Raw genomic sequence first — 19,270 nt, forward strand, 5'->3', positions numbered from 1 at the left:
CCGATTGTTAAATCGTATCCCATACCTGGCCTATTACCCGTTAGGTATTTATCGGGTAATTACCCGTCGGGTATCGGGCATACCCGCGGGTATCGTGTATACCCGTTGAGACTTTCAAGGACATTATGTTTAGCATTAAAATTATTTTACGCCTTTTATTCATACAGCAATTACTACAAATTTAAATATAATACACTCCGTATATATAAACGTGACAATAAATAAATAATATCATTATAGTCTTTATTTATTTTTTACATATATGCTTCACAACTTACGAATGACAAAGATTTTTAGGGCATATGATTTGGGTATATAGTTCAGGTAAACGAGTATGTGTTTTCAGGTAATCGGGCCGGGTATCATCTAATCTCATACCCGGCCCGTACCCACGAAAACTTTTAAATCCTAATCTCATACCCGGCCCATACCCATCGAGTTTTGGGTATACCCGTCCCATTTGTTTCGGGTTTCGGGTATACCCGTCGGGCTCGGGCTTTTTTTCCATCCCTAGGCTAAACCGATAGAGATATAGCTTGTCAAATAAAATCACATATAAAATAAGATACAGGTAACTATCGTATAACTTCAGCCACAAACCAATTAAGAAAATAAAATCATCTATGAAATTGCATATGCCTAAGCTGACTAAAATTCGAAACTGAAAAATATGACAAAATCCACATTACCCCAACCTTAACTACCTTAACTGATGGCCTTAGATTCCAAAACAACCTTAACTGATGGCCTTAGATTCCAAAACGATAATGCAAATGTTCATTATGTATTGTAGACATATACATAAACAGATTATAAAAAGATGAATTAGTGTTTGCATCAACCATAAAAAATACCAGAAAGTGAACTTACTAGACGGAAAATCGATAGATGAAGAGACCTGACGTCACGGATGTTTCTGCGATCGAACGCCGTAGGAGCCAACGCCTCTGCTGCTGGAAGCGACGTATGTTTTTTGGTAATGTAATTGAAAAGGGTAAAAGGATAATTGCATGGTATAAGGGGAAATATGTAATTACGGTTTTATCATTGAGAAAATATATAATTAAGATGCTTAAGGAGTGGATATATGTAAAAATCCCTTTATTTTAATCTTTTTAATGATTTAGAGTAACTAATAATTTACATCATCATAAATGAATTAAATGATAACATAAAAATAATCTAGAAGAGTACCCACAACGCATGCCAAGGTCTGGCTTCAGGCAGAGGCAGTAGACGAGTGGCGTTGTGGGGCAAGGTAAGAGGATTGAGGCCCGCCTTGGAAAACGTGGAGCAGACGAGATGGTGGCGCCACCCTCACACACAACACATGCGCGCGCACACACAACACACCCCCCCCCACACACACATATATATATATATATATATATAACTCAAAAAAGTGGGGAAATGAGAAGGCGTTTGATAGATACACCATATGGTGTTTCCAAAACACCCACCCAACCCGCCACGGATCGGGCGGTCTGTCATGGATTGCTTGGGTGTTTTGAAAAAATGTGTTTTTTTGTCATTTTGCTATCTTTTTTTAGTTATTTTATTGTGTATTTGTCTTTTTGTTGTTTTTTTCGTTTATTTCTTTTCTTTTGTTTGTTTTCTTTGTTTTGTTTTGTTTTGTTATTCGGCTGTAACCATTTTCCGATCGGTTTAAAGGTGACAACGGAACAACAATTTTAAAATTAAAAACGAACAAAATAAAAAGAACGAGATTTATATAATAATAATTACTACATAACGAGTTCTGTTTGTTTTCTTTTTTTGTTAGTCGAATGTAACAAATTTTTGATCGGTTTTAAAGTAATAACGAAACAACAATTTTAAAATTGAAAACAAACAAAATAAGCATAACGCATAACCAGATTTATATTATAATAATACTTAATACATTACGAGTTCGAAAAAAACCAAACGAGTTTGGGAAAAAGAAACACCATACAAAAAAAATATATAAAATGCAGCACCACCCACGTCGTCATCGTTCCCCTCATCGTCGAAATATGGCGCTGGTGTTGTGTACTGGGCTCCATGCTACTTGGCAGACATATACCCAACCATCCAGGTCATCTGACTACGGAGCTGTGACACGTCACGCTCTACTCTCCATAGCCGGAAGTCAGTGGCCGCATCCAAATACACGGCGCGATATGTACGCGGAACGTGTTGCGGGTACTGATGCGGTGACTGTTATGAACACGATAAATTAACGTTAATAACATGAAGATACAAAAAAAAAATTAAACGATAAAATAGAACGTACCTGATCACCGTCCTCGCCATCATCACTGTCCGCATTGTCAACCCCGGCGCCCTGAATATGCACCTCCGGCTCCTCGATTGGCAGTGACCTGGTGATACCGGACGTTAATGTTCCGGATGATGCACATGCCCTGTGCCCGTGAACGGCCCAGATCTCGCGTTAGAATCGGCGGCTGAATGGGTAGGTCATCCAGTCGGTCCCTGTAGCCCAAAGCAATCGCAAATCCGTGTAACGAACGTGCCACCGACCAACGACCCGCGACCCTGCCTGTGCCATTAGTTGGCGAAGTAGTCGCCGAAAGAGCGAGCTAGGTTGCAGTATCTCCCCGTAAGCAAGCGTCACAAAAAAAAAAAAGGTTACGGAGGTTGCAGTGATCTGCCCCCAGGTGACGACCCTATATGGTCTGAGCGATAAACTGTGTAGGTACCTCTACAAAAATAAAAAAAATATTATATTATATTATATTATATTATATTATATTATATTATATTATATTATATTATATTATATTATATTATATTATATTATATTATATTATATTATACTATATTATATTATATTATATTATATACAAGCGTATGCAACTGGTCCCTGATGGACGAGACTTGGGAGTCTGGGGCGTATTCTTGGTCATCGGTAGGACAAGGTTCATCGCTAATCGCCGTCCAAAAACGCCTCAACAGATCATCTGGTGTATCGTGTATGCTCTCCGAGTAAATAGGCTCGATAAAATCCCGAGGTGTGTACAAGCCAAGTGCCAAAGCAAACTCCTCCATCGACAGATAACGCTCCTCCCTGAACATAAGGAACCGAACCTCCGCCTGACGGGTATCCGCACCATCAAGCATCATCTGGACCTGCGGCTCTCCATCGGGGCGTGGCCTGAAACAATATTTACACGTTTGTTAAATCTACTTTATAAGTTAATTGAAAAGAAAAAAAAATACCTGAAAATGAACGTAGAGTAAAACTCTAGCGTGAGCGCCCAGTACGCTGGTTGCTCGGCGGTAAACAATCTCTCCCACGGCGTATTAGTCCCAACAATACTTTTTATCCTCTGTTCCGTCCGAACACTTTTTATAAACTTCTTAGACAAGGTCGAGGTAGGTTGCGGCACCATACGACGAAGCTGCGTAAACCGGATATGGAAATCGGACTCTGGGTCAAACGTCAAAGGCGCGTAGCCAACAAGATGCTCAACCCCTTTAACGTAGGTATTCGCCATCTATGTTTAAGATATAAATATAATGTTTATTTTTATTTTATTATAATTATATAATACGAATAACCCGTTTCATTATCAAACCCGTTTTCAAACCCGTAACTCAAATCTAACCCGTTTCATTATCAAACCCGTAACCCAAATCTGAACCATTTCATTATTAAACCTAATCTCAAACTCGTAACCCAAATATAACCCTTTTCATTATCAAACCCGTTTTCGAACCCGTAACCCAAATCTAACTTGTTTCATTATCAAACCCGTTTTTTAACCTCAAACCCAAATCTAACCCATTTTAAAACCCGTTTGTTAACCTCAAACCCAAATCTAACTCGTTTCATTGTCAAACCCGTTAGTTAACCTCAAACCCAAATCTAACCCGTTTCCTTATCAAACCCGTTTTCAAATCCGTTTGTTAACCTCAAACCCAAATCTAACCCGTTTCATAATCAAACCTGTTTTCAAACCCGAATCCAAACCCGTTTGCAAATCCGAATCCAAACCCGTTTTGAAAAAGTTTGATAACCTAAAACCCAAATCTAACATCAAAACCTTAATCCAACCCGTTTTCAAATCCGAATCCAAACCTTATTTCAAACCTAAAACCCTAACCCTTAATCTAAATCAAAACCTATATCAAATTAGAATATAATACAAGTATTTTACTTACATTGATGTTGCCGGGCGACGATGTTCGGATCTGGAATCGCGATGTTAGGGTTTGTGTTTGCTATGTTTGAAAGTTTAACCAGACAACGTATATAGTATCCTGAACATCGATTCGCCAGGGATCGCTCGATCCGCCGCGGATTAACATTTAAAATAATATTATATAATTTTTAAATATTTTGAGTAATATTTATAAAACATAAAACCATTAATTCTTATTTTTTAATATTATTACATAAATTTTATATATTGTGAGTACAAATGTGAATAAATTTTATATATTGTGATTACAAATTTGAATATATTTTATATAAAATAATATTATATTCATAATATATAAACGGATTTATACTAATAACAACACAAATTTTATATTAAACCAATAATAAATTACAAATTTGAATAATTACGTCAAAAAACATCTATACAGCGACTATTTCCTAATTATCTTCGGGTTTATTAGAAGTTCTTCTAGATAACCACTGAAAAAATAGCATCTACACAGCAGATCTTTGCCGCGGCTCTCCACTCACGGCAAGTGAGCAAATCTGTGTAGGTCACAGCTATAGTTTTGCCCCAAATATCTCCTCCAGCATCTGGGTTATCCGTTTGCGGATATTACGGGTGACACCAGATTCATAGAGTGGGGTACATTTATGCCCGCATATTTGTGTCGGTCACAGCACTCCAGTCACTGGAATGTCAAATCCGCCAGGATACACCGGATAACTTTAAATAATGTACCCTATACAGGTACCGTTATACCCACATATCTCATCCATTAGCTATGTCAAACCTTGCTGATATAATGGAGTCATTGATCTGTTAACATCAGTAAGGCAACAATTCGGGGTGACACCGAATTCATCAAAAACCAAATATTGCTCGATGCACCTCATGTGGGTGTATCGGTGCAATCTTTTTTCATACTGGAAACCCCATGAATGTTGATATGGGACTTTATTATGTGGCTGACCAATGCTAATCCCCACAATCGCCACAATCCTCAATAAAGGAAACTATTGGGATTTATGAAGGGGGACTACTAAAGTGTTCCGCCAGCACACGACGGCTGCACTAGAGCACATAAGTTCAAAATAGCATCAACACAGCCAACATATGGTTTTATGTTGTAATAATAACGAACTTGAAAATAGCATTTACACAGCCGCCATTATTTCTGAACGAAATTATTATGGCTGTGTAGATGCTATTTTCGGACCCCGTCGTCATTATCTTTCGCCAATATATGATTTTATATTGTAATAATAACGGACTCCAAAATAGAATTTACACATCCACCCCTATTTCTTAACGAAATTATTATGGCTGTGTAGATGCAATTTTCGGACCCCGTCGTCATTATTTTCCGGTGGTGGTGGTTATGGTGATGTTTTGATTGAAAGGTTGAGCATTTTTTGATGTTTTGGCGAGTTGAATGGTTATAACCCGTGGGTATTTAACACAATCAAATATGGATCAGATCCGCCAAGGATTGATCGATCCGCCACGGAGCTGATCTGCAGCAGAATCCGTGGCGGATCGGTCAATCCTTGTCATATATGATCCACATGCAGATATTTATTGTATTATTTTATATTATTAAATATATTATTTTTAAAAATATTTTATAAAAAATTGTTGATTTTTTATATTATTTTTATTATATATTTTATGATGTTATTTCTTATTATAAAATATATTATTTTTTAAAAAAATATTATAAAAGAATATATTGTTTTTAAAAAATAATATATTCCTTATTCACAATCAATTATATTATTCCTTATTATATATTATTTTAAAAAATATTATTTAAAAAAATATATTATAAAAAATTGTTGATTTTTTATATTATTTTTATATATTTTATCATTCTCAAGTATATATATAAAAAGTATATGTAATAAACATTGTTCATAACACAAACATTGTATTAATAATTATTCATAATAATACAAACATTTATTCATAGTTTCTCAACTACATTATACACATCATCTTAAATAAACTGGCTCTTCAGTTTGCACTCGCCAAGTTTCCCTTATTCGCATATACTCTTTTATATGATCTACGTACAAAGACTTCCATCCGTGTGCCGCTTCATTGGCGTATCCTTCCCATTGACGTGCTGGTAGCTGCACGTGGAAATTCCCTTCTAATTGTATGTTGAGCCAATTATGTTCTTTAACATTTAAGATAGCTATCATTGGAATCTCATATAGTGGTTCCGGACTCATTCTCATAGGGAAGTAACTCTCACTGGAAGTCAGATGGAGATTGATTAAAACACAGTCATACGTTTGAGCCACTACGTGTCCGTGCCCAGGTACCATAAACCAGCTACTCTTTTGCTGGAATAAAGCAAACTTCGAGTACTCTAGCGAATCACGAACCGTGTCATAATTACCGGTTGTCTAGTAGTTCAACCTGTGCCTCCACCACGATTGGTTTGTGTCCATATCATTTCTCATGTGTGCTCTAACGTCCTTCTAGTCTATTTGACGCATGCCTAAACCGAGAGCGATTTCTCGGAAACCGCAATTACCATCTGTCTTTACATCGTTTATTACTGAGATGAACGGGTATGAGCAGGTGAGAATGAGGTGCATATATATTTTTTTTATGATTGAGACGTGCTTTGGGTTACACAGTAATGGGAAACCAAGGTCGGTTGCGGTCTGTTGCTTTTTTGATGAACGTTTCGGTGGTTTAGGTATCTTAAACGGTGGCTGAGACTAAGACTGGGAATGCGACAACGAATGGGTTGGGGTTTCGGGTGTTGGTTCCCGTGATAGGGAGGGGGCGTACAAGCTGTGTCTGTGGGGATCAAATGACGGGGACGGGGCGTACGAGGTGTGTCTGTGGGGATCAAATGACGGGGACGGGGCGTACGAGGTGTGTCTGTGGGGATCAAATGACGGGGACGAGGCGTACGAGGTGTGTCTGTGGGGATCAAATGACGGGGACGGGGCGTACGAGGTATGTCTGTGGGGATCAAATGACGGGGACGGGGTGTACGAGGTGTGTCTGTGGGGATCAAATGACGGGGACGGGAAGTATGAGCTGTGTCTGTGGGGATCAGTTGACGGGGACGGGGAGTACGAGCTGTGTCTGTGGGGATCATTTGACGGGGACGGGGAGTACGAGCTCTGTCTAGGGGTTTCTCTTTTTTTGGCTTGTTGGTTTAGATTTGGACGCCTCCGAGGGTCCTCTCGTTTCTCAGGATCCTCCTTTTTTGTTTTCCCCGGAAGAACCGACATTATCTTTGAGAGTAGAATTTTTTTTGCATTCGGTTGTTTAGTCCTATAACTTGTTTTTTCACATCTTCTAGTTCCACTTCATAGTCTGGTTCTTCGTATCGAACAACGCCGGACTGAAATCGAGCTTCCTCCAAAAGGAGTCTATGTCTTTTAATGGAATACATATATTGTTAATAGTGTACCAGTTAAGCTTACAAGCACACGGCAAGCCCTAGGATGTTTGTAACCAGTGGTCGAACGAACCTCCCGTATCTTGCAATGTGTCAAGCAAAGTCAGCTCTTTGTGAGAGAAAAAATTGAAACCCTATTATGTAGCTTATTAAACAAAGTCAACTTATGGTACTTCTTGATCCTAACACGGGAGTCTTCAAGGGTCGCACCGATTTCTTCCATTTGGAAATTCACGACTTCAAGGGAAAACGCCGCAATAGAGTCTAGTGAATTGTTCGGCCCTGGAAGGTATCTCTTCAAGTTCGCGTGCTGGCCCTCTACTCTGTTTGTTGTATGCTTGCCGAAGTTTAGTCGGTCGTCAATCCAACATAACACGAATTTTTCTTTGTATGGATCCAACCAGTTGTCGCGAATATAATACCAAGCCTCAAGAAACAAATAAAAAAACAATTTAGGTAATGTACAACTATAACCTAAAATCATGTGTATACGACAAAGACTTACCATGTCTGCCGTGTCCAGCTAACGTTGCTTCCATTTGACTGCAGTTGTAGTCGTACATACTTTTTGTTGGCGACTTATACAGTACTTTACACCAGTATGAGAAGGATTCAAAGATATCTGTCTGAAAAAGACTCTTATCTTTTTTCTTTATGTTCTGTGTGATGTGCCACCTACAAAGGTTTTAGGTAGCTTCGGGAAAGACTGTTTCACAGGATTCATCAAGACTTGGTCCTTGTCAGTCAGGATCACACGCGACTCCCTACAATGCCGAGCATGTCTTTAAGTCGTTCCAGAGCCCATGTGAAGTTACACTCTTGTTCCCTAAAGATAACCTTGTGCGCAATACAGAAAGACTTTGATGTTGACGTCACACCAACAAACTAAACAAACGGTCACTTGTACATGTTGGTGTTGTACGTCGTGTCAATCAACGACAAATCTGGGAATGCACGCCACATGGTATGCGACTTCTGATGACAGAAGAAAACATTCTCCGTCTTATTGGTGGAAGGATTCTCCCATGTGTAAAAGGTAAATCCATGGGTTTAAATAAAGTTTTCAATTGGGTTTAACAAAAAATTACTAAATATTACAAATATTCTTATTAAATATCATAATTATAGTAAAAATAATATAATAAAATAACATTATAAATAATATTCTTATTAAATCTTACAGGATATATATATATATATATATATATATATATATATATATATATATATATATTATATGATAAAACCAAATAATATATATTCAAAATAATATATGTTAGAAAGAGTTTTACAAAATAATAATATTCTTACAAAAAGTACCTGCATGGGGGTCTCACCAATTTTATCTTGGTCATCAATGAGCTTCACGACGTTGTATATGTCCCTAGTAATAAATTTGTTACCGGGAAAGCGTTCCTTTATGGCTGCCTTAATTTGAGTAGGCCTCAGACCCTGCCTATGTAACGTCGCAACCATATCAATTACCTCGTCGGTCAGTTTCCTCAGAGTCAGGTGCCCCTCCTCAAACACAACGAAACTGTGGTTGTGCGTCTCTAGCTTCCAACAATCACCTTCCGCATTGTACCTCCCGACAAGTTTAAATGGACAACCCCTTTTAATATGCCCGGTATGCCTCACCCTGGCCTTGAGTTTTGGTTCCCCTCCTCGATTGCATACAAGTTCAACACTTTTGTTTCTTGAACGTTGGACAGAGAGAACACAACCACGCTCCCGTCTTGTCTTCTTAACCCAATCCACCAACTCATCAAGAGAATTAAAATACTGATATCAAGCAATGTAAATACAGTAATATTTAGTAACGTGTTGAAAAAGAATAATAATAATAATATTAAACAAAACATAGGTCATACATTATCAGTTACATAGGAAAATATCGTCTCGCGTATGTAACGATCAACATCATCATCATCATCAACATCGTCGTCGCCTCCTTCGCCGTGAGCCTCTTGAACGCCATCATCGACATTGCTCGTGACTGGTCTTGACATGTATGGTTGCTCTCCTAAAGGTAACTAGTACGAATTCTGGGTTCCGTAATACGGACCTTCTACATGTAACTGTTGGGAAGACTGAACATAAGGCTGCTCGGGTCTGGAATCGTATGTATTCGGCGATGTCATATTATCCTCCGTCCAGGAAGGGTGACTAGTCCGTATATGATATACCCCTGATAAAATATAATGGCAACGTATAATATTTAAAAAATAACTAACGCGCTATTGTATTATATAAATACACTAAATAACCTGTTCAGGATTTGGTAAGTTGTACTGCTCGATATTTGCATAGCCCGGCTCATGGTTCGAGTCTGGAAGTTCATTTAAATTTGGCAAACCCGACTGCTACGACTGATCGTTTTATACGTAGCCCGACTGCTCGTTGTTCCCGCCAACAAACAAAATATCATACAACAACATTATCTTTATATATTTTAACAAATATTAGGTTAGATACTTGTTTTTATATACTTGTTTTTAATCTTAACAAAGTGAGGAAACATGCGTAATATATAGAGAACTGGAGACAAGAGCCTTAAAATTCAATTATAGACTTAATCTGTGGTGGATCGCCCGATCCCTGGCGTATCACGTACGAGGTTTGACTGATTTGATAGTCCGAGGTTGCCGTGTATGAGGTCTGTGGCGGATCTGTTGGTGCATTTTGTGACCGTCGCTATGCAATTCTGACCAGCGGAGACGCCATAGGCGAAGTTAGAACAACTTCGCCATAGGAGAAGTTAGAACAACTTCACCAGAGGCGAAGTTGGAACAACTTCGCCATAGGCGAAGTTATAACAACTTCGCCTACTGGCCCAAGCCCAAGCCTGCGAAGTTGTTTTTGTCTATATATATATGTGTCTTGTTTAGGTTTCAGTATCCAAAAAAGTCAGAGTGTTTTGTGTTTTCAGTTCAATTGTTTAGAGAGAAACCGAGAGGAGAGTCGTGTGGGACGACCCGAGGTAGATCTCACCTCGAGTCGGTCGTGTCTTTGTTTGTGTTCGGTTTGTAACGTGGTTTGGTTATTATATAAAAGATCTGCAGATTTGTTTATCCCATTCGTGTGTTTGTTCGTGTGTTTGTTTGAGTGTAATCGTGCTCTTAGTCTTCTACACCATTAAACGAGTCTAGGAGAATTCCGCACTCCTAGACCTCGTGCGGATCTCGTATCGATCAGCGACGCCCCGAGGTATGGCTCTTATGCTATGGTTCGAGATCTGCGTTTTGTTTTAAAAAAAAAAAATTTGTTGGTGCATGTTTTGTAACAGATGATCTTTTGTGTTTGTTAGAATTGAGAGCAACGGTCAAAGGGGAGTCTGTTGGTGCATTTTGTGACCGTCGCTATGCAATTCTGACCAGCGGAGACGCCATAGCGAAGTTGGAACAACTTCGCCATAACAACTTCGCCTACTGGCCCAAGCCCAAGCCCGCGAAGTTGTTTTTGTCTATATATATATGTGTCTTGTTTAGGTTTCAGTATCCAAAAAAGTCAGAGTGTTTTGTGTTTTCAGTTCGATTGTTTAGAGAGAAACCGAGAGGAGAGTCGTGTGGGACGACCCGAGGTAGAGCTCACCTCAGGTCGGTCGTGTCTTTGTTTGTGTTCGGTTTGTAACGTGGTTTAGTTATTATATAAAAGATCTGCAGATTTGTTTATCCCATTCGTGTGTTTGTTTGAGTGTAATCGTGTTCTTCGTCTTCTACACCATTAAACGAGTCTAGGAGGATTCCACACTCCTAGACCTCGTGCGGATCTCGTATCGATCATCGACGCCCCGGGGGGACTTACAGGATCGCTCAATCCGTGGCAGATGGGGTACAGACATAATAAGACAAATCACTTTGACATAATAAGACAAAACCCTTTGATCCATAGCGGATCGCCCGATCCGTGGTGGATTAGGTGGGTGTTTTTAATTTGGGGTGGTGTCTCTAGTAGGACCCAATGAGAAACTCTTAGTTTTACATGTAAAAAAATAATATAAAGCTCGATTTCACATGTAAAAAATTAGTTTTAGTATAAACTTTTTAATTTTTTTCCCTTATAATTACATGTAGAAGACAATCGAATAAACTGAAAATAATTTTTTAACAAACGGTTTCTACATGTGTTTATATGTAAAAAGCTCTAAAAAACTATATAAAAATGTATTTTTTTACATTGAAATGGATTCTTTAGTATCCTTTTACATGTTAAATGAAGAGTTCCTCAGTTCCCCACTTTTTTGAGTTCCCTCTTGAATATGTTCATATATATATATATATAAATATATATATATATATATATATAAATGATAGAATACAATAATCCTTAGCATACATTAACGTACTAAAATACCTATATTCCTGAAATTGATCCATGAAATCACATCACAATATCTCGAAATTATCAATACATACCCAATTAATCATCGATTCACTGAAAAAACAGATCTGGATCGTTAATCGATCGACCTTTTACCTATTCTTCATGAAACTGTTTTGAGCGTATTACAGATTCTTGAGCGTTTTTTGTATTCTGGTTTTTGAGCGTTTTTGTTTTTTGGCCTTGAGCGTTTTGTTTTACCTTTGAGCGTTTTGTTTTTTCCTTGAGCGTAATTCGCGTACGTTTTTGTACGTTAAGTATTATTGTATGATAATCTAACTATATATATATAGGGGTAGATTATTGTATAATAATAGCTTAACGTACATTACGTACGTGACCTTTTAGAGCGTTAAGCATGCGATGACAGTTTTGTAAATAACCTAAAACTAATTCATGATCAAATTCATTGATTACAATTCGATTTTTATCCAAATTCTAAACTTCTCGATCTATCTCATCCAATTTCTAAACCCTAATCAGAGCTTAAAGTATGAAATCTCAAAAGTCAAAAATCAAAATAGAACTTCATTGAATATCAAGAATCTTCAAATGGATCAAAAGTTGATGATTTAATCAATTTAATTGACGTTTATGAGGCTTTATAATCATCAATCGATTATAAAATTGCATATTAATACACTCAATTGAGCTCTGATTTGGGTTTGAAATATTAATTTTTTTTTTCTGAAAAAAATGAAATGGCCCGTTCAAAAGTAAAACATTCAAAATTTAAGATAAGAAGGTCAGTACAAAATTCTAAGAAATTTAGAACAAAAAAAGTTTAGAAGAAAAGCTAAGAAGCTTAGAACAAAATTATGAGAAGTTCAGAACAAAAAAAAAAAAGTTTAGAAGAAAAACCTAATAAGTTTAAAACAAAAGTTTAAGAAGTTCAGGCATAAATCCTATACATTCAAGGTTAATCTAAAACGATCGGGCTTGGAACCGCAAACCTTCAGGCTTAATCTTGATACATTCAAGGTTAAAACCCATAACTCAAAACTCAAAATTGAACGATTGAAGCTTTAAATTGATGATTAATTGGATCAATTTCAAGGTTAAGTGAACAATTAGGTTCATCAATTTCAATTTCAGTTCTTATCAAAATATAAACAAACCTAGGAACAATAACAAGCGACGATGTATGAAGACTATGGATGGTGGTTTTGACGGTAGAAGAAATCGTTGGACAATGACGGATTTCTGAATGGTGATGATGAAGGTAGACGGAGTCGATAGGAGCAGAGGTGTACGAAGAACGGCTCGCGTGGTTTTGATTTGAGGGTTAGCGTGGTTATTGAAATCAACGTTCCAAAGTGTCGCGTACCTATTGTATGATAAGTGATTAATGTATCGGATCCTGTATCTCTGTCTCCACACACACACACACACATAATACAAATTTAATTTTTTTAATGGAGTTTGCGGTAGTTTTGGTAATGTGGAAGAAAATGAAGTTTTTGAGAATGTTCCAGCATATATATATGTCTATTTCTAGGGTTTTTAATGTATTAGAAAACACTTGGAAAGTGTTTTGTAAAGCCTAGGGATGCATAAGTCATTATACAACGTATAAGACTTATACGACGTATATGTTATGCGCCCTATAAGACTTATATGCCGTACAAGTGTACTTGGATGTCTATAAATAGGTTGTGATTGTAGGTTCCCGTACAGATCTTACACGGGATATCGCTATCTACGTAGGTGCGGAATCCCTGCGTAGGTAGTTACGAGCGTAGAATACGAATAACAATCACACGCGATACAAACGAACACGTTATGTAATATAACCTGAAACACGTCTATTACAGACTCTCGACACGTTCACTGAACTACTGGATTACACGTGAATAACCAAAACACTAACTGACCAACTCCTTTCTCGTAAACCCGTAGGTTACTTAAATACACGACAACTTCGCCTCAGGCGAAGTTGTCTGTAACTTCGCTCGTTGAACAAGTTCGCCTAGGCGAACTTGTCAACAACTTCGCTTGTTCAACAAGTTCGCCTAAGCGAACTTGTTGATAACATCGTTTACATACATAAACATAAACTTAAACATAATTACATTACAGACTCGATTACTAACGCTAGACTATGAACTACTGACATTTATGTACCAACAGACTCCCCTTGGCAGTAGCTTCATGTCTTGATCTTCAAAGCTTGAGTCTTGTAATCTTTCGTCTTCTCTCTTCATCTCTTCAAGCATGCACTCCCTGTCTAACACATACAGAAACCAACTTCTGGTACTTCTTAGCTTCCTCTTTCCAAGCAGGAATGTAGAAAATCTTCTTAGCATGTAGTACCTGCAAGTCAGCTTGAGACAGATTGACCAAGTGCATAGGATCATACACTCTCATGATCTCTTGCTCATCTTCATCCTCCATGACCGCTTCAGCAGTTTCACAATCCACGTACCACCACTTCAAGTCTTTCAAGACGTTCTTGGGCATCACCTTCATCGGCACTTCTTTTAAATGACGGACTGGTTTATACTTCATAACCATCCATGGTTTGCCGTCTGCCCTCATCCCTCTATCTTTGTCTTCTACTAACTTCCCTTTCTGAGGCTTCAGAAGTTCAAACTTTTTATCTTTAATGGCCTCCTTCCAAACAATTTTCCCAATTACTCTCGCCATGTTATCATCGCTTCTGTTTATCAGCCCCAGTCTTGCTAAGTCTTTCACCTCACACTCCGGTAAGGTATTCAGGGATCTTAACATCTTCTTGAAGTACTGAATGCCGTCGTAACGTTTGATCACAAATAACTTCAACTCTTCATCGTACAACCAGCATATGATTCCCTTCTTTGATTCTGCATATCCCTTTATATTATACGACTTTTTGAACATCGTCGGTACTGCTGGCTTCTTCGTCTTTACAAACCACTGAGCGCAGCCTTCCTTCCAGTTTGGCTGATCTTCCCACTCAGTGTTGTCAACTGCAGCATCTTCACATATAGTCGACTGTTCAACCACAGGGATCTCATGCTCTACATTTTCTTCAACAATCTCCCCTTCTTCTATCACATTCTCAACCACAATTTCTGCACCAATCTTTTCGATCTCATCGATTGGCAGAACATCATCTTCATTCATCAACTCATCATCCTCTAACATATCGTCTATCTCTTTAAGCGCATCAATCATATCATCAACATCTTCAACCACATCATCACCAACCGCAACCACATCATCACCAGCTGCAGACTCCCCCTCAGCTGTGGAAGCCCCAAGAGCTATAGTAGTTCTTGGCAACTCACCACCTGCACCTTCCGGTGCATTGGGATCATCGTCTCGGTCTTCTCTTCTTTTGGTCCTCAGCTCATCTCCTCTACAGCTCATCTCCCCCTGAGATGCCAAGAACACCTTCAAGGCATCAATAATTTTCCCGTGCTCAGCCAGGAGGGATGCCTGCAGTTGATTTGCTTCCACTAGGCTTTATATAGTCTTGGACTGCTCAGCTACAATCCGCTCTAGTGAAGCTATTCGTTCCGAGTCTGAACTGGGCGTGACCGCTGGTGGTACCGTACCCGATAACCCTGCAGTAGTGGTGACCGTAGACTCGACAAATCGTGCTACTACCACCGATGGAGTATGCGTTTGAGGTGGTAGAGACACAATTGCTGGAGTTGACGATGTAGCCACTACGGGAACAACCGTAGCGCTTGTACTCGATACCTGCACAGAGGTAGGAACAAAGGACATACCAGACAGGGCAGGTGGAGCAAAACGTACCAACCGTGAAGTCTCTCCAGCTCCTACACCCATACCTGTCGTTTCCCTTCGTGAACGCTTTCTCACCAACTGCACAGCTTCTTCTTCATCATCTTCCTCGTCGTCGTCATCAACAATTCGCTTTTGTTTACCAACCGTTCTCTCATGCGTTACCATCATCCTTCTAGCCTCTTCCATCACATCATCAAAATCTGCCTGTGGACCCGAGACTTGAATATTCTCTTGTGGATCAACTCGGTCCATATCAAACATTCCATGGCCTCCCAACATGTCATCAAGGTCAATCTCTGCAGCTGACACAGCAGCAGATACAGCAGGCGCAGTTGATACAGCCTGGGGTGCTGCCGCCTGTTGTGGTCTTGGGTCTCTGAACTCGTCTCCTGCCGCAGGCACATACTCCGGGTTGATAAGGTACCCAAAGAGCGGAGTATGCCTGGGACGCAGCTCAGGCTTGCTTCGTGCGCTGGACGTGCGACACTGTGCAAAGATACGTTTCGTCACACTTTCCACGTATCGAATAGGGCGTCGTTGAGGCAGCGTCGAAGCCACATGATTGAAAATCATCTGTAGGAATCGAGGATACATTGTAAACCGCTCACGCGCCACAGCCCTTCGTTGCTGATCGATCTCGTAAAAGATCATCTGGCTGAAAGAATATCTTTTATTATAAGTCAACGCAGTCATTGCAGACTGCATTGTCGTACCCATTCCATCAGTGCCTGCCTTCCGTCCTGACATACATACGATCATGACGTGCATAAGGAAGCGCCACTGATCTAAAAGAAATCCCTTCCTCCGTTGAGTGTCCCCTAAGAGACTAGAATACCCCATCCTGAGAAACGCCCCATCACGGAATGGCGCAACAAACTCCGTTGGGTCATCCCTCGTCTCTTCACCAAACTGCAACGCCACCCGTATGTGTTCAGAGGAAAACTGAACAACTTGACCGTTTACGGTGGCTCGCATAACCGGGGGCTCAACCCGGCAATCGTACTCTACCGTTTCCCAAAAGTCTTCAATATTCGGTAGGGAAATAGGCAGGGTAGTGGTTATTCCATGATATATCCTTGAGCGCAGGAGAAAAGTAATTATCTCCCTATAGTCCTCCACGCCCTTTGCATCTGGGTCAAGTGTTATGAACTGGTTATGAGCTGGGAAGAACTGTCTGTGATCATCACCGTCATCACCTGCACCTCCTGCACCTCCAACAGCAGCCATATCTGCACTAAACGAACCAAGTTAGATAAACATTAAAGTGTTACACAAGTTCGCTTCAGTAACAGGAGCGAAGTTGTGATCAAACCTGTATAGGCGAAGTTAAAGGTGAGGCGAAGTTGGGAACAACTTCGCTTCATCTTTAAGTTCGTCTAATTAATCTTAAGTAAAATGGTCTGGGCGAAGTTAGTGATAACTTCGCCTCATCACAACATCGCCTCAGGCGAAGATAAGGGTTATGCGAAATTAAGCCTCAGGCGAAGTTGCGGATAACTTCGCCTCAGGCGAAATTAATCGTCAGGCGAAGTTGCGGATAACTTCGCCGAAACCCTAACTTCGCCTGAACTGAATCGGCGACTGTTAGGATTCTAACAGCCGGAATCCGATGATTCGGCAAAGTTTGACGATCCAGGAGACTCTAACACATGATATTACAGATGGTTAGATGAAAAGATCGTCCATGAACACGTAACACAAGTTTGCAAATCTCGGTTTTGACAGGTCACCGGACCGAGGTCACGAAACCGTTCAAAACGACCTATGAAAAGCTCCACTGTCTTTGGATATATGGTTAATCGATAACACACACCTTGAATCTAAGAATGAAACTGAGAAAAAGGATCGAAACGGAAACGAATCAAGTTCGCCGGAAAAGATATAAGTTAGCCGGAAATTTCGGATAACTTCGCTGGAATTTCTGATGAACAGTTTGAACCCTTAAAATCCTTTATATAGAGGCTCTGTTATACAGGCGAAGTTACGGATAACTTCGCCTAGGCGAAGTTATTCACAACTTCGCCTATTCAACAACATCGCCTAAAATTTCAAAATTTAACCCTTAAGATTTTAACAGTTGTCCTTTAAGAAATAAATAACATGATCAATTCTAAGTAACCAGTTAAAAAACCATAAAACTATCTAAGTACAAAAACGTAAAAATATATAGTATAAGGGATCAAATTTCAGTCTCGGTAGGGACTGCTATGTTTTAGAAAAGATCCGAATAGGAATCATACTAACTACGTGACTGTCACATAGATCCGTGTTTAGCTGTATTATGACATATAGAGACAGGTTGTAAGCAGGTATAACTTAAAATGGTTTTCATCGTTTCTGTGATACGAGTTAGGTTCAATTAATCCTCAAAATTTAAGTGGGCAACAACTCAGAAATATTGACGCCTCCTATCTATCCTCAAAGCGTATTTGGCTTTCCCCAAGTCACCCCGAATTGACTTCGACCCATAGTGTCTGATTAACTTGTATGTACTCTTCTTCTGGTTCCCGTTCTTCTTCTTACTCTAAGATAGAGAAGTCTTGATTTTACGATCACTAATATGTTACAATAACTTCAATTTTTTTTTTTTTTTTTTTTTTTTTTTTTTTCAAACGAACAACATAGACTTCAAAGTAGAAATTAACTGCAAGTCCCGAATCTGGATCACTGCAGTATCTTGAAACGCTATATTTACGGGAATCAGAACACACATGGGCTCGTGTATGACTGGGTAATCTCTTTTCTGCCTATCATTTGAAAAGATATAAATGAAGACATGCAAAACTCTTAAGGAGTTTCCACGTAAAATCAAGTAGAATTACTTTGTATCACTTCTACTTTTACATACCATAAAAAGTTACCATGACATACAATGATTGTCCTAAAGCCTTTTAAGCCTAATAACTTCACTAGTTAAGCATACAAAGTTAGTATACTATCATTTTCCAAGGTTGGATCAATTTTCTGTGAACATAGCAAAGGTACTTCATACGAAGTAGTAGACTTGAAAAGTAATTTCATTTCCCAAAAAAATTTTGACTTCTATCGCCCCGATCACGTCAAAGTCTTCAGGTAAACGGCAATCCTGAAGATCCAATGGATCAACTGGACCGACCACATACAAGTATGTGTCCTACTAACTAAGTATGACCGACTAATTTTCAGCGACAGAAAGAAAACACATCATAACCGCCCCGGTCACTTTAAGTCGTCTGATTAATGGCGACCCTCATTCTCTACCAGTAGAAACGAGGACCAAAACATATTCGAGGATATGTTCATCAGACTGAGGTAACCGACTAATTTTATGCAATAGTGACGTTTTTTTTTTTTTTTTTTTTTTTTCATAAACACAAAAAAAATGGTTACTCGGGATTGATCATCCCGTTCAGCTCAATTAGGTTTTGAAATCTGGATTTATCAAACGCTTTTGTAAATAAATCAGCGAAATTTTCTAGCGTATCGACCTTTTCGACCTTAATCAGTTTCTTCTCAGCACAATCCCGTACGAAATGATGACGAATGTCAATATGTTTAGTTTTACTATGTTTCACGG

The 19,270-nt window shown here is 39.1% G+C and overlaps 1 protein-coding gene across 1 annotated transcript; it reads right to left on the reverse strand.

The window, feature by feature from the left end:
* Positions 1–8,349: 8,349 nt before the first annotated feature.
* Positions 8,350–9,608, reverse strand: LOC143599559 (uncharacterized). The gene is made up of 3 exons (XM_077077478.1): positions 9,471–9,608; positions 8,920–9,381; positions 8,350–8,436 (listed from the first exon to the last, which is right to left on the reverse strand). Exons 1-3 carry the CDS (start codon positions 9,606–9,608, stop codon positions 8,350–8,352), a joined length of 687 nt encoding a protein of 228 aa, XP_076933593.1.
* Between the last annotated feature and the right edge of the window lie 9,662 nt (positions 9,609–19,270).

Source organism: Bidens hawaiensis, unplaced genomic scaffold, assembly GCF_021521415.1.
Source record: "Bidens hawaiensis isolate Kalapana, Puna unplaced genomic scaffold, B.hawaiensis_p1.1 tig00052356_1, whole genome shotgun sequence".
NCBI classification, from domain to species: domain Eukaryota; kingdom Viridiplantae; phylum Streptophyta; class Magnoliopsida; order Asterales; family Asteraceae; genus Bidens; species Bidens hawaiensis.

Excerpts from the sequence above, each read along its gene's own strand:
- LOC143599559 (XM_077077478.1), bottom strand. The coding sequence starts at position 9,608 with ATGTCAAGACCAGTCACGAGCAATGTCGATGATGGCGTTCAAGAGGCT. Across the intron at positions 9,382-9,470 it reads TTTCCTATGTAACTGATAAT|TATTTTAATTCTCTTGATGA; the intron begins GTATGACCTATG and ends GCTTGATATCAG. Across the intron at positions 8,437-8,919 it reads TTGGTGAGACCCCCATGCAG|GTTATCTTTAGGGAACAAGA; the intron begins GTACTTTTTGTA and ends ATTGCGCACAAG.